The 15,547-nt window shown below is 44.6% G+C and overlaps 2 protein-coding genes across 6 annotated transcripts in view; both read right to left on the minus strand.

Annotated features, from left to right (window-relative positions):
• The window catches only part of UCP3 (uncoupling protein 3), a 29,505-nt gene extending 19,378 nt beyond the window's left edge, over positions 1-10,127 (minus strand). Inside the window, exons 1-3 of one of the 5 annotated variants that reach the window (XM_044668134.1) lie at positions 10,059-10,127; positions 7,022-7,397; positions 6,738-6,804 (exon numbers count right to left, since the gene is read on the minus strand). The gene's annotated coding sequence lies outside the window, so the exon portion shown is untranslated. Of the gene's footprint in view, positions 1-6,737; positions 7,398-10,058 lie in introns of all 5 variants that reach the window. The other 4 variants (XM_044668137.1, XM_044668133.1, XM_044668135.1 and 1 more) reach the window with 4 other exon arrangements.
• Positions 10,128-13,569: 3,442 nt separating this feature from the next.
• C2CD3 (C2 domain containing 3 centriole elongation regulator) overlaps positions 13,570-15,547 on the minus strand; it is a 175,150-nt gene continuing 173,172 nt past the window's right edge. Inside the window, 1 exon segment of the mRNA XM_044668915.1 lies at positions 13,570-14,211. Coding sequence (XP_044524850.1) covers positions 14,074-14,211 — 138 coding nt within the window. The 3' untranslated portion in view covers positions 13,570-14,073.

Below are 15,547 nucleotides of genomic sequence, written 5' to 3' on the forward strand. Positions count from 1 at the left end.
CCTAGCTGGGTGACCCTGGGCAAGTCACTTAACTCCCATTGCCTAGCCCTTACCACTCCAAGACGGAAGGTAAGGGTTAAAAAAAAAAATTAATGGCAAGAATTTACAGAACTACATAAGAAAGATCTTAACATCACTAATAGCCATAATGGTGTAGTTACTGATCTAGAAGATATCCTGGAAAGTCAAGTGGGCTGTAGGAAGTACTGCTAACAATAAAGCTACTGTTGGAAGGGAATCTCTCTCTCCCTTAGGTTGCTTTGTTTGGCGTCATCAATCAGTGACCTGGAGGTCAAAGACCAATGAGATGTGCAGGTATAGAGAAACCCTCAGAGAAAGGAAATTGGAACTTACAATGGGAAACTGCCCCCCTGGGTGGTGCCAGGCAAATTAAGGAACTATGATTGGTTCCTGAGATGTGATGTGGTGGGTGGAGAAAACTGCTTATGGTCTCTTCTGGCTGGAGCTTGGAACCTAAAGGAACCCATGTCGGTGGTGAGCGTCAATCCATCATGGCGGCAAATAGAGTAGTGGGCTAAGCAACTCTCTACCTCTTTCCTACATTTCCCTCTCTTTACTATCACTGCTTTGATGTAATAAAGTTATAAAAGCTATTAGCAGCCTTATCATTTAATTTTAACTATTACACCACTCAAGTCGATGGCATTCCAACCGAGTTATTTAAAATCCTAAAAGATGATGCTGTTAAAGTGATGCACTCAATATACCAGCTAATATGGAAAACTTAGCAGTGGCCACTGGATTAGAAAAGATCAGTTTTTGTCCCAATCCTAAAAAAAGGGCAATTCCAAAGAATGTTCAAATTACAAAATAATTGTGCTCATTTGACATACATATAGCAATGTATTTACATACAGCAAGGTTATGATTAAGGCAGGCATCAGCAATATGTAAATAGGGAATTACAGAAGTGCAGACTGGTTTTTGAAGAGGCACAGGAACTAGAGGCCAAATGGCCAATATTTGCTGGATTATGGAGAAAACAAGGGAGTTTCAGAAAATATTGATTTTTCATTGCCTACACCCTGGCCTTTGTGTGAATCACAACAAAGTATGTCAAGTTTTCAAAGATATGGGAGTACTAGATCATCTTACGTGTCTCCTGAGGAACCTTGACCTTTGAGATCAAGAAGCAACTGTTAGAACTGAACATGGAACAACTGATTGGTTTAAGATTGGGAATGAAATACAAGGCTGTATACTGTCATCTTATTTATTTTATTTGTAGAGTACATTATGTGAAATGCCCGGCTAGATGAATCAAAAGCTGGAATCAAGATTGTTGGGAGAAATATCAATAATATCAGGCAGATGATACAACTCTGATGGCAGAAAGTGAAGAATTAAGAGACTTTTTGATGAGGGTGAGGGTGAAAGAGGGGTGTGTAAAAGCTGGTTTGAAGCTTAACATTAAAAAAAGACAAACTAAGATCATGGCAACTGGTCTCATCGCTTCCTGGCAAATAATGGGAGATGTAGAACAAGTGTCGGATTTTATATTCTTTGATCTCAAAGATCAATGCAGATAGCAATCGCAACCATAAAATAAAAAATGTTTGCTCCTTAGAAGGAAAGCTACGGAAAAACTGAAACAGCATACTAGAAAGAGGAGACATCATTTAGCCAACGAAGATTCATACAATAAAAGCTATGGTTTTTCCAGTCGTAATGTATGGCTGTGAGAGTTGGAATTTAGGAAAACTAAGCCCTGCAGAATCGATGCTTTTGAATTGTGGTACTGGAGAAAACTTTTGAGAGTCCCTTGGATAGCAAGGGGATCAGATTAGTCAATACTTAAAGAAATTAATTCAGATTACTCATTGGAAAGACAAATACTGAAGCTGAAATGCTGCACTCTATGCCAGCACATCTGGAAAATTCAGCAGTGACCACTGGATTGGATGGGTAGTGGGGCTAGCCATCTAGGAGTTCAATGTATACTGTTGGCTCAGGAACCCTAATGTGAATGTATAGATGCTTCTGTGTGGCACCAAACCTGTGATCTGAATAGAAGGAGCGGAGGCTTTCGGTGATAACTAGGGACCTGGACAATAGTTAAATGGAAATGTAACTAAGAGCTTGGGACTCCCACCTGTATGTGTGCCAGTGCACATGAGCTATGTTTGACTAAACCAATCTTTTGTTCTAATTGTCCTTAGATAACTGGCGGTGAGGGCAGATTCAAGAAGTTATATGAGCCAAGAATCAAGGGAGTGACCCTTAGAGACTCATGCTTTATTCCCTTGAAGGCATCTAACTGTTGAGGCAACGATAGAACCTGGAGCTGTGCAGCGGGTTACTGTACTAGACTGTATCCATCCTATACATGGTACTATCTCAGGCATTTTGCTCTCTGGCCATAACGATGTTACAAAGTGGTTTTAGACATATAAGTTAAGAGTAGACACAGGAGAGAGTAAGAAATAGATATTACTGACCCCAAATGGCAGCAGATGTTTATAAAAAGTATGAAATTTGTGTCTATTGTATTCAGAGGAAAGGGCTACCAATTTATTGCTGCAAACATAGAAAGTATAAATACTAGCAAACTTCTGGGGCTTGTTCACCTCAACTTTTTATCTATAGATAGTAAGAACATGAACCACATCCTAACAGTGGATGCTATTTCACCAAAGGTGCATAGACCAACCCAACCAAGAACCAAATGCCTCTCATCTCCCCAAGAAGATTGTTTTCTCAGACATCTTTTCCTATCCCTCTAATTTTCAATTTCACTATATCTATTGATTCTTTCTTTGCTTGCAACTACAAATATCACCAGGTTTCCTCCATCCTAAAAAAGAATTTCATTTGGCCTTATCATCCCCTTAAACTATTATATAAAGTCTATATCTCTCTTCCCTTTCATAACCAAACTTCTAGGAAAAAAATTACCTACTCTTGGTGACTCTATTCTTTCCCTCCAATTTCATCATACAACTGACACTTCTCTCCAATGATTGTTTGTTTTGTTTTGTTTTGAAACCTTTAACTTCTGTCTTAAAATTGATACTGAGTATTGGTTCTATGGCAGAAGAGTAATCAGGGCTAGGCCACTGGGGTTAAGTGACTTGCCCAGGGTCACATAGCTAGGAGGTGTTGGAGGCCAAATTTGAATCCAGGACCTCCTGTCTCTAGGCCCAGCTCTCTATCTACTGAGCTAGCTACCAAACCTCCCTCCCCCCCATGACCTTTTAATTGTCAAATCTGATGGATGGCCTTTTAAAAATTCTCATCCTTCTTGACCTCTCTGTATCATTTGACTGTTGATTACTCTTTTTTTTTTTCCTGGATACTTAATTTTCTCTAGGTTTTCATTAGATTTCTCTCAATTCTTCCACTTGTCTGACTACTCTTTCTCAATCTCTTTTGCTGGATCATCGTTCATATCCTGTCCCCCAATTGTGAGTGTGTCCCAAGGTTATGTTTTGGCTCTTCTTAACTCCTTTCTCTACAGTTTTTTCTCAGTGACCTCATCACTTCTCATGGGCTTAATCATTATCTCTATGTAGATGACCCCCAGATCTATATAGCTAGCCCTGGTCTCTTCTAAGACCCCATCTAACATCACCAACTCTATATGGGGCATTTTGAAGTCTGTGTCCTGTAGGTATCTCAACTTTAAAGATTTCCAAAAGTCCATTTCCATACCTTTCTCTTCCAAACTTCCCTCTTTCTGTTGAAGGCATCATTAATCTTCCAGTCCCCCAAATATTCAACCTCCATATCATCCTTCATTCCTAATTTTTCCTCACCCCATGTATCAAATCAGTTGCCAAGTTTTGCTGAGTGTACCTCCAGATTCTCTCACATATGCCCCTTTTTTCTCTCCTCCTACCCCCTAGCTCAGGTCTTCATCACCTCTACTATGGACTACTGCAATGGTTTGCTCTTCCTGCCCCAAGTTTCTCTTGTCTCTAATTCATCTTCCAGAAAACTGTCAAAATGATAGTTCTAAAGAACAGGTGCGGGGAGAAGCTGGGTAGCTTAGAGGATAGAGAGCCAGGCCTAGGGATGGGAGGTCCTGACTTCAAATCTTACCTCAGACACTTCCTAGCTGTGTGACCCTGGCAAATCATTTAACCCTAATTTGCCTAGTCTTTACCTCTCTTCTGCCTTGGAACTCATACTTAGTATTGATTCTAAGACGGAAATAAACTTAAAAAAAAAAAAAAAGAACAGGTGGGACCATTTTACTTCCCTTCTCAATAAACTATAATATAATGGCTACCTATTACTGTTAGAAACAGATTCCAACTCCTCTGATCATCATTTAAAGCCCTTTTGAACTTGGTTCCAACCTAATTTTCCAAGCTTTATTCGATACGATTCTCCTAAATTCACTTACTAATATAGGAATATTAGCTGTTTTGCTGATCCTCATACATGACACCATCCCCCATCTCCATACCTTTGCCTGGCCTTTGCATTCTTGGAATTAACTCTACCCTGCCCATTTTTAGATTTAATCACCAGAAATAATCACCAAAAAAGAAATCAGGCTTCAGGATTTAGTGAAATAACAGTAATAAAAGCAGCAATGAAAAATTCCCCTAATAGATTGGGACCCATTTCTCCATGAATATACAGTGGTACCTTGATATAGGAGCATCTTAAATCACGAGCAATTTGAGATACGAGCAGTCACAATTGGGATTTTTTACTTTAAGTCAAGAGTGAATATTTGACTTATTCTTTTTTTTTTTTTTTTTTTTAAACCCTTGTACTTCGGTGTATTTTCTCATAGGTGGAAGAGTGGTAAGGGTGGGCAATGGGGGTCAAGTGACTTGCCCAGGGTCACACAGCTGGAAGTGGCTGAGGCTGGGTTTGAACCTAGGACCTCCTGTCTCTAGGCCTGACTCTCACTCCACTGAGCTATCCAGCTGCCCCTAAGAGTGAATATTTGAATCACGAGCTTCCGCCACCCTCCACTAGGCAGCCTACGGAGCGTTTGGTTTCACAAGTTACATGAAGCTTTTTTGTTTAGGTCAGTGTTTATCTGGCTGAATGAGCATCTGTATTGAATTGCTTTTGCCTTCTTCTTTATTTTTGTCTTTATTGTCAGTTTTTTTTTTCCGGCAAATTCCTTAATTTTTAACCATGGCTCCTGATGATGGAGGAATTGAAGGAGTTACAGCAGCAGCAGTAGCTTACGGAGATTTTGCAGGAAATTAGTGAGGAGGAGTCTGAAGTGGATGAGGTCATCAGCACAAGTGAGATTAAGGAAATGTTGAGGATTTGGGAAAAAATTAAACAGTTTAGTGAAAAAACGCACTCAGAAAAAGTTGCAACAGGTTGAGTGTTGGAGCTGTGTGATGACACTTGTTTCACACATTATCAAAATGTTCTGAAAGGGAGGAAGAAACAAACTTCCATGGAAAGGTTTTTGTTGAAATGGCCTCTAAGCGAAACGGAGGGAAGTGTGGCAAAACAGCCAAAATTCAATGAAGAAAATGATGATAATTAAATAAAGTAAAAAAATAGCAATTATGTTTAGCAATAAAGTTACATTAGGAATGTGTAAGGTCAATTTTGCATTTAAATGTAGCATTACGTGTGTAGAGAGTAAGTTATGTTAGTTAAGCAACAGCGCATGAAATGAAAACCTTCTCCACCAGCATCTTCGCCTGACCATGAAGGTAAATAACATTTCATAAGCAAGTTTATTTCTTTACATTCTTTCTTATTACCTATAAATATATTTATTTGTTATTTATAAAGTACATCTTCACATTTAAAAGCATATGAAACAAAAAGTTTGTGTTTTTTTGGAGGCCAGAACAGATTAATTGCATTTCCATTCATTTAAGTGGGGAAATTTGATTTGAAACACGAGCAAATTGAGTTATGAGCTTGGCCATGGAACAAATTAAAGTTGCGGGTCAAGGTACCACTGTACTTATCAGCGGGCAAAGTGAGCACACACGGAGAGTGTGTGGACAGGCACACACACAGGGAATATGAGTACGTGGAGGAAAGGATATGTCTGTATGCATGTATATGTGCATATCCTTACAAATACACATGGCCCTTATACGTGCTCCATGTACATATGGAAAATGTATAGCCAGAGCACGTGTGAAGAGGGAGGTAACCGGGCCTTTGAGACAGCAGGGTTGCTGTTTTAGGGATGTCTTCCCGGGCTTGTGCCCCTCTGGGCTCCTCTTTGTGCACTCCTCTGGAAACAGGTGCTGTGCTCATGGACACCCCCATTGGGAACATGGCTATGAAGCATCCCTGCTAAACAGCTTTGTTCCTTTACAGAGCAGCCTATCTGGTCTTTTCCAGGAGTCTAGGTTAAGAGGCCTTTCTGTCCTAAATAGGATGTTATTTGCCCCAAGGGTGCTCTGGGCCAACTAATACTCTGGAGGGAAATCTTTTCTTTGGACTCCTCTTCCTAGCCGTTGGATTTGGTCTGTGTGGGTGACCTCCCTTTGGCTTTTGGGGAACATTTCCTAAGCCTCCCAGCCTTTATCTCTCAAAGCTAGACTAGTTATCAGCCATGCATGGGCAATTTCTTATGTGCTCAATAGCTGCGGAGTTCTGGGGTCCTCTAGTTTCTCATTTCCAAAAACCCTTCCAAATCTCAATGTCTATAAGTGAGTGGTAAAAGGAACAGAGACCGAGCTAAGCCCAGGAGGCTGCTTGGTACAGACCTTCTAGCTGCCCTGCCACAAGCGTGGCTTGTCAACTAAAATCTAAGGGACTTTGCTTACCTTCAGACTGACTTGCTATCTGACTGGGGCGAAGGCACTTTATCTCTTTGGGTGTCTGGGTCTTCATCTATAAAATGAAGAAGTTGGACTGGTTTAAAAGTCAGACTTGGTGGATGAATTGGCCAGATTTGTGTAAACTCTTTTTTCTTTTGGCTTTTTTATTCTTTGTTAGAAGGAATAGCTCTCCCGTGTCCACTTTTCTGGGTGGGTTGGGGAGAGATACATTTGGAAATGAAGATTTTACGAAACAAAAGGTATCAACGAGTATGGGAGGCTTCTCTCACCTGGCCTAGCATAGATCACATTCTGGGTTCTGCCCTTGTCTTTCAGGCCCAGGCAGGACAGACCTGTGCTGTGCTGGGTGTGAGCTGCTGAATTATTCAGTTGTAATCCTTGCAGCTGGAGTGGGCCCCAGGAATTGCAGAATTCAGCTTGTTCCCCAATGCCGGAATCTCTTCCTCAGATTCACTGCCAAGGAGCCAGCCAACCTCTGGATCCAAGCTTTCGCTGAGCTCACTTTTGTTTTTGTCCCTTCAAACAGACTGGCCCTCGCTGTGCTGTTCGTCAGAAGGGGTGAGAGCAGCACATTCCACCTTTGGAGAGCTCTGACTGAGATGATGGGAGCTATTTTAATTTCCCTGTTTTTATTTCTGTTTGTCCCTTGGTAGAGAAAGATAGAATGAGATTACTCAGAGATTACTCACTGCTGTGTGCTGAGCGCAAGCCTAGCAAGTCATCGAGGGCCTTTCTGATTTGGGCCAAAAGTGTGTCTGGGATTAGAAAACATGGACCAATGAGTTTGGTCTCTTCAGGATGGTCCAGATAGTTGAATCCTAAATTTAGATTCTTATCTGGAGCCTACGGTAGGACAACTGGTCCCGAGTGGGAATCCGGGGAGCCTAGGGAACTGTAGCTTGGTAGAAGAGTCCAGAAGGTTAGGGCAAGAGAGTGTTCTGACATCTATATGTCTAATGGCCTTCATTCAGCTGCTGTGCTGTTTCGGAATGAGTGTGATTTCTCTCTCTCTTTGGAATTTCAGCTCTTAGAAAACACACTTCTGAAGTCTGGCACATGTGGAAGCAACAGAGAAAAGGGAAAGAGGAAAATGGGTGCTGGACCCAGGAGCCACTGATGCGGTGATGGCTGTGAAGGAAAGATGGTGGGGAGAGGAGAAGGTCAGGAGGCCTAGATTAGGATCAGGGATCAGGGAAGTTTAGTAAAAGTGAAAGCCGAAAGCCCTAGGGTTGAAGGCAAAGGGCTTCCAGATAGGCTCCAAGAGAAGCAAGTAGGCCCCTGGGAAGTCGACTCAGGTCAGGGAGGCCTAAGGTCCAGCCTTGAACCCTGGCATCTGTCTGAAGAGAGCCAGGAAGTATCTCTTCGAGTTTCTTCATTGGCCTGGGAAGCTCAGCCTCAGAAAAGCCAACATCGACCACCCCCTAAATCTGAAGACCATTTTCCCCCTCTTCTTACGGAGGAGAGGTCTTTTTCCTAAAGAGTGCTAGAGGAATGGTTCAGCAGGGGCTTGAAATCTCAGAGAACCCCAGCTTGTGGCTCAGCTTCCTGAGAAGAAGCTTTGTCTCCTCATAAAGGGACATCTCCCTGGCCTCAGAGTTAGACAGTTCTAGAACTAGAAGGATCCTTAGGAACTAGTCTGACTTCATTTTACAGAAGGGGAAACTGAGGCCTAGAGAGGGAAAGGAAGCTACCCTTGCCTTGTATCACATAGTAAGGCAGTGGCAGTACTGGTGCCAGACCCCAGGCTGTCTGTCTAAAAGCCTGGCATTCTGCCCCTGCCCCCTTCATCTTTCACTTTAGTTTCATACTTAATTGTTCTCTATAGTTCCTCAGTCAGACCATCTCTTCACAGGCATGAACCAGGCCTGCCCTTCACTTCCAGACTTGTAGATGGATTAATTGTTGGCTGACGGGCCCTGTCACTTGTCTCTCCTCACCACCACAGCAAGACTAGGAGGTCTGCCTGGTCTGTAGGACCTCTGTTCAAAACCTGACTTTGCTGTTAACTGGCTGGTGGTGATCTGGTGTGAATCATTTCTCCTCTCTTCTTCTTCATTTCTATTTTTGTAGAATGGGGCAATCGCCCAGCTCAGTGACTCTCAGAATTCTTGCAAAGCAAATAGCTTCTGGAAAGTGCATTTACAGATTTTAGAGAGCAGGAGAAATATAAGAAGGCAGCTAGGTGGCTCCACAAGAGAGAGCCAGGCCTGGAATCAGGAACACTTAAATCTGGTCTATTAGCTGCATGCCCCTGGGCAAGTCACAGTTTCCTCATCTGTAAAATGAGCTGGAGAAGTGAATGGTAAATCACACCAGTATCTTTACCAAGAAAACCCCAAATGGGGCCACAAAGAGTCCTGACATGAGGGGAAACCACTGAACAACAACAAAAGCTCTGGAGACGGTACATTGTGACTCCTGCTATTATAATTTTAAACCCTAAGCCCCAGGAGATTCCCTTACGCAGCCTTAATTTTCCTTGCAGCCAGCCTGCTCAGGGGACAGAAGGGAAGGGTGTCCTCCTTTTAGCCTCACGTGGCTCCAGCAGCAGCATTCCGGGGCACTGGTGGAAGTGCCATCAGGCCCATTTTCCCCTTCTCACTGCACCCTCCCTCCAGCCCATGGCCCCAAGAACTCTGGGATCACAGAGCAGTCGCCCTTAGGGGTTGGCACAGGGAGACCATCCCTTGACAACTTCTTGGTGCAGTAGGAAGTGCCCTGGATATGGACACAGAAGATAAGAGGTGGCTGTCATGCACTTTGATCGTGGATAAATCCCTTCCCTTCTCTGAACCTTTCTAGCTTCCCAAGATGAGGGATGATTCGGACTAGATGGTCTCTAAGGTCTTGTCCAACTACATTGTGTAATTGTATGAGCCAGCCAGGATGACCCAAAGGGTAGGGTATCTGGGGCTTAGATCCCTCGGGGCCCCCCAACTAAGCCATTTCCCCACTGAGGACTCCAAGGCTCTGGATTCCCCCAGCTCCTGGGCATGGAGGCCACTTAACTCCTGCCCAGAGTAATAAAACCAGGACAGACTGTGCCACAGGGGAAAGAGCCCGAGATTTCTAGTCATTTTGGTTGGAGATCACTTTCTGCCACCCTTTCTCCACACGTAACCTGGTGTAGAGCACGTTTCCTGTCCGGGTCTCCTCTTCCTCATCATGCCAAGGGAATGGATTTGGTCTTTAAGGATCCTCCCAGCTGGAGGAGTCTGTACTCTTGGGTCCTAGGCCAAGCCTTTGCCAAGAGAGAGTGCCAGAGGGCAAGAGAGAAGAGATGAATAATCCGCAGGTGTTTCTTACCTGGGAGCAGTCTGCAACGGACCGGACTGTTTCCTTGGGTGCCCTGCTCGGTGCTCTTTGCCATCTGCCCGTCTCTGGAGGCCCGGGGGTGGGAGGGGGCCTATATTTATAGACTCTGGTGACCTTATCCTGGAAGAGCCAGGTGACAGCTGGGATCATCTGATGACAGGCAGCGAGCAGGAAGAAGTGGGGATGGTCAGAGAACTGCAGAGCAGCCCTTCCCCGCCTCTGCCAGGCACCTGCTCGGGACCGGCTTCTTGTCACGGGGATCTGAATGGGAGTGGGAATGGGGTGAGGGGAGAGATGAGGCACAAGGGCCATGTGGTGCAGGGCATGGAAGCCCCGAATCAAGACTGATTCACGGAAAGGGGACTGGGTTAGGAAGCAGGAGACCTGAACTTTAGTAGCTGTGTGATTCTGGGCAAGTCATTTTCCCTCTCTGAAATAGTTTTTTCAGTTTGTGAAATGGGGATAAAAATACTTGCACTTTTTTCTTCACAGGCCTGTAATGGGAAATGTGTTTTATAAACTGTAAAGAGCAATAGAATTTGGGCCTGTTATCATTACCAAGATCACGGGGACTCAATGGGGGGGGGGGAACCAATTTCTTGGCTGGGAGGACAGGACATTTACTTTTTTATTCCGTTAATTCAATTTAAAAAAAAACCCACCAAAACCCCTTATCTTATGTCTTAGAATAAACGCTATGTATTGGTTCTAAGGCAGAAGACTGGTAAGGGCTGGGCAATGGGATTGTGTCACACGGCTAGCAAGTGTCTGAGGTCACATTCGAACCCAGGACTTTCCATCTCCAGGTCTGGCTTTCTATCCATTGAGCCACCTAGCTGCCCCTGGATAATTTAACGAGCATTTGATTTTGACTTCTGTGAGCTTTTGCCCATCTCTACTGCTATTCTTCCTACTATTTGTGGTCGCTCTGTGTATGTTCAGGTCTTTTCTCCTTCCCATTTCGTCCTATGTGAGGTACCCAGGCCTCGCGAGGTGAAGGGAAGCCACTGTCCCTGGAGCTTAAGCTGGGGTCGGGAATGAGAATCACAGGCTTATTCTCATAGACAATCTTCTTAACCAGCTCTTCACCTCTTGAAGGAGGCCTGTGCCAGTGGAGCACAAGCTTTGGCAGGTCTTAACAGGCTGGAAGGATTTCAAATATGGGCCGAGGAAAAGACTGTGCCTATTGTCTGAGTGCCAACGGCCTGCCGAGAGACTCCTTCACAGTGCCTTGGCTACTAGAAGGATTATTCTAGCCAGAGCAATTGATGTCATTGTCTAATACGGCACAGAGGGCAGGAATCTGCACTGGGATAGGGAGGACTCTCACAGATGTAATCTTTAGCAGCATTAAAGTTGAAGCATAGGCTATACTTTAAAAAAATTTTTATACAGCCATATTTTAGGGGAAATCATGACTTTCCTCCCACTGGATTTTCAGCTCCCAGATCTAGTTTAAGTGCCCTGTCTAAAAAGTTTTCTCTTAACTATGGCCTAGTGATCTAACATCCTCTGAGCTCTTACCTCCCTCCTGCATGTTATGCCCCTTCTCTGAATTTAAAATACAGATTGCCTAGCAGCAGTCAGTTATCTTTGGTGTAATGGGAAGAACGCCGGTTGGATTTAGTCAGGATGCCCCAGTTCAAGCGTCACCTCTACTGATTAAAAGAGCATCATGCACTCTGGGCAGTCCCTTCCCTGCTAGAGGCCTAAATTTTCTGCTTGGCAAAATGACAGGTTTGAATGAAGTGATCTCTAGGGTGCCTTTCACCTTGGGATCCTGCTGCATCTTATCCCTCTTCTGGGGTGTGAACTCTGAAAAGGCAAGGAATGGGTCTCTCCCATTTCCACGAAAATTTGGGAGAGTAACTGGTAGTGTATTGAGAGGTGTCAGCACCTTTGATGTCCCCATCATCTCCCCTCTGTAGATGCTCCTTCCAACAGGGCATACTGCAGCCTGGCCATACTGTCTTGCCACTGGCTACTCGTCCATTCCACCCAGTATGGTGAACGTCGGCTACCCTCCCCACACCGGGTAATTTCATGGGTGTAGGGAACTGTAGCTGTGGAAATTCCTTTCACCAAATGCATGTGTCAGCTCATGGAATTTGGAGTCTTAGAACTGCTTGGGCAAGGGGCAGCTCATTGATGTGTTCATAGTAATGCAATTCATGGGTCAAAGGCAGGACTTGAATCCTTTTTACATAAACTGCTAGTTCAGATGTGCCTTTCCAGAGCAGTATTGTAGACGTGCTCCTCTTCCCACAAAGTCCCAAACTTGCCTCTTGGCACTGGGATCACGTCTGTCCTTTTGCTTGATTGGTCTCCCTTGCATTTGACTCGGTGTTGCCCTTTTCATTTCAGGAATGATTACTGGATAGACGGCCCTGGCTGGGGAGGGGAACAGAGATGCTCTCGAGTGTAGCAAATATTTCTAAAACCAAGCAGTAAATTAAAGCCCAAAGAGGGCAGTTAGAGCTATGAAGAGTGTGTGTGAGGGGGTGCTGGAGATTTGCCATTTCTGTCTGAACAACAGGAAGGCAGAGCTTGCGCTTAATCAGAACTAATGGCGGAAAGAGCCAAAGCTGAAAATCTCGATCTAGGAGTGGCCGATTGTAAGCTTGATTGATCTTTGCAGTACGAGCTAGCCAGTCACTGTTGCTCTATTATCTTTGTACAACCCGTGAACCGCTAGTCCTCCCTTTCCCCTTCCCCCTTCAGAGGGCTTTGGGAGAGGCCGATGACCACTTATGTGTTGTGGGGGGGGATTCGTTTGGTTATGGGTTAGACTAGACGAGCACTCAAGTTCCTTCTTAGTCTGAAATTCTGTGCATTCACTCTTCTTAATGGAAATACAGTGGCCAAACCTGATCAAATAGTTTGTCAGAGGCAGGATTTGAACTTGGGTTTTCATGACTCCAAGGCAGGCCTTCTATCCATGCCATGCCTTTGTTTCCCATAGTTATTGGTAAGGTCTTAAAAAAAAAAAAATCCCACCTTAGTTTCTGTTAAACAAAGTGTGAAGATGAGGGCATCCATGACAAGCATGCAAGTGGGCTGTCTGTAAGGCCAGTGTGGCAGGAGGTAGCATTAGGCAGTGCGGTATCACAGAAAGATCTTTACAACTTTACATTCCAGCTCCTTCCCATTAGGCTCTGTTGTGCAGCCGCTGGGCAATCAGAACTTGGGCTCTTTTCTTCTCTGTAAAATTGGAAGCACTGATAGCTAGCTCACACGAGGGGGGCGGTGGGGCAAGCTCTTTGTAAGCTAAGTTGTTAGAGAAATGGGCATGGGCATTAAGTACTCAAAATCTTGCTGGAACCGGCATCTGGTCTGGTCTCTTTCTACCTGCTTATAGCCTCTCCAGTCCATGGGCATCGCTTTGACACGGGGCTTAGGTGACACTCTCAGCAGTGAAGGCGCCAAATTCAACATTCTCTTATAAAAAACCAGAATCCATCCTTGGAAAAGCAGTGACCAGGACACAAGTATAAAAGGGCTTTATTGAGACAAGCTGAGGCTCCTCTGAGTCCAGACAATAAGTTAAAAGCATGGTTTTCATGTAAGCTAATTTCCTAAAAAACTTGCAAAGGGGTGATTTCCCCCTTTCCCAGTGGTTCACACAATCTAGTAAAAAAATAAAATAAAACTAACAAAATGATCCCATTCTTGTCCCTCCCAGCAAAAGTCGAAGCAGATTGTGAGTTGTGGGTGGGATCAGCACCTAAGAGCCCAGGACCAGTCCTGAATGGGCAGCTTCCCACTCTCGAGTCTTTGTTTACAAAGGAGGAGCTGCTTTCCCTGTGGTACATACATTCCTGACTGTCATCCCTACTAGCCTTGTGAGGAATGGCTGGGGATCCTTGGCCTGGAGATTCCTTGCTTGGTATGTAACAGAATAGTTGCCAGAAGCAGGCTTCATTCCTGGGGGGGGTAGCCACCTGCCCTCTCCTTTGTTTGAGGTACATTGGGGAAGGGGGGAAGGGGAGAATGGGGTGGGTACAGTCTAGTCCTGGGAATACCGAGCAGAGAAAATCTTGGCGATCCTCTCTGCCTCTTTTCTTGGCAGGTTGAGTGGGGGTGGGCTTGGTCTGGGCCGGCCAGGCCTTCGGGACTGGATGCTCTTTGTAGACTCACTTCCTCCCTAGAAGAAAAGAAGAGGGTTCAGTTAAAGAGGAAAGCTATGGGAGAGCTTAGGACACAGGTACTGCTCAGGAGAGAAGGTGGGTTACAGGGATCATCAACAGACATTTCTTTATACAGGATGGGCTAATTAAATGGTCTTCAAGAAGGAAGAAGCACTATCTTTATGCTTTATATAATAACAGGGCCAATGTGGTAGAAAGAAGCCTGGGGAATCTGGGAATTAGTGCCAGTCCTGTGTCTACCCCACTCAAAGCAGATGTCAACTCGCATGGAATTTGGAGTCTTAGAACTGCTAGGGCACTGGACAGCCAAGTGATTTGTCCAGGGGCACAAAGGCAGAACTTGAATCCAGATTGTCTCATCGGTAAATCTGGTCTGTTACTATGCCAACTGAGAAGAACTTCTATAAATTCTGCCCCTGGTTCAGTGCTATCTCTTTTTGTATTCAGGGATGGTTATCAGGAAGAAGTCACTTGGTTGAGAAGGGAAATAGACAAGTCAGTGAGACTGTGCCCTCAAGGGTTGTGTTTCCCTGGGCAGTCCCTTTCCTTAGTTTCTTCCTCCCAGAGGGGAAGAGGTGGGACTAGGTAATTTCTAAAGTCCCTTACAGCTCTGATATCCTGTTCTTCTAAAATCCTTCTTAGCCCTAATGATCCATATTCCAGGTTCTAAGGTCCTGTGTGCTTTGACAACGTGTGATATGTGTCCAGTTTTTCCCACTGTTGGTGAATGAAGGGTTGCCAAAGGGAAAAAGGACCATAGTTGGTTCTTGTAGCCTTGCAAAGTCTGAGCAAGCTGCCATCCCCTGGGCACAGGGGGCTTTCCGCCAGTCCCAGAACTGGGCATAGCTCTGGGCCCTGATAGATAAAACTCCAGGGACAATGTCAGAGAAAATAAACCAGATTACTGGGTTTCCAATGCTCTAAACTGCTTTAGCTTGTGAGGAGTTAGGCCCAAACCTATCAGATATCTGTATTGAAGGAGGGGCTAGCCTAGGCACCCCAAGCCCCAGGCTTCCTGCTTTTGCTGCAGACCTGGTCTGCAGGGTGTCTGATCCTGGACTACTAGTAACTGCCTGTGTTTTTTGGTTTGCTATGGTAAAATGGGGACAAAAATCCTCTCATTACCTATTTGATAACATTGTGAGGAAATACTTGTGTAATCTTTAAAGTGCTAATAAGTGGAAGCTATGGATGGGGATCCATGGTCTTGTTCCAGAGGCACAGCCTCCTGGGGGAGTGTGGTGGGTAGAGAGGGTATTTGGAAATAATAAGAAATAAAAGCACTTTACAAATGCCATCTCATTTGATTCTCACACCAACACTTGGAGGTAT

This window comes from Gracilinanus agilis, chromosome 3 (genome assembly GCF_016433145.1).
Source record: "Gracilinanus agilis isolate LMUSP501 chromosome 3, AgileGrace, whole genome shotgun sequence".
In the NCBI taxonomy this organism is placed as follows: Eukaryota; Metazoa; Chordata; class Mammalia; order Didelphimorphia; family Didelphidae; genus Gracilinanus; species Gracilinanus agilis.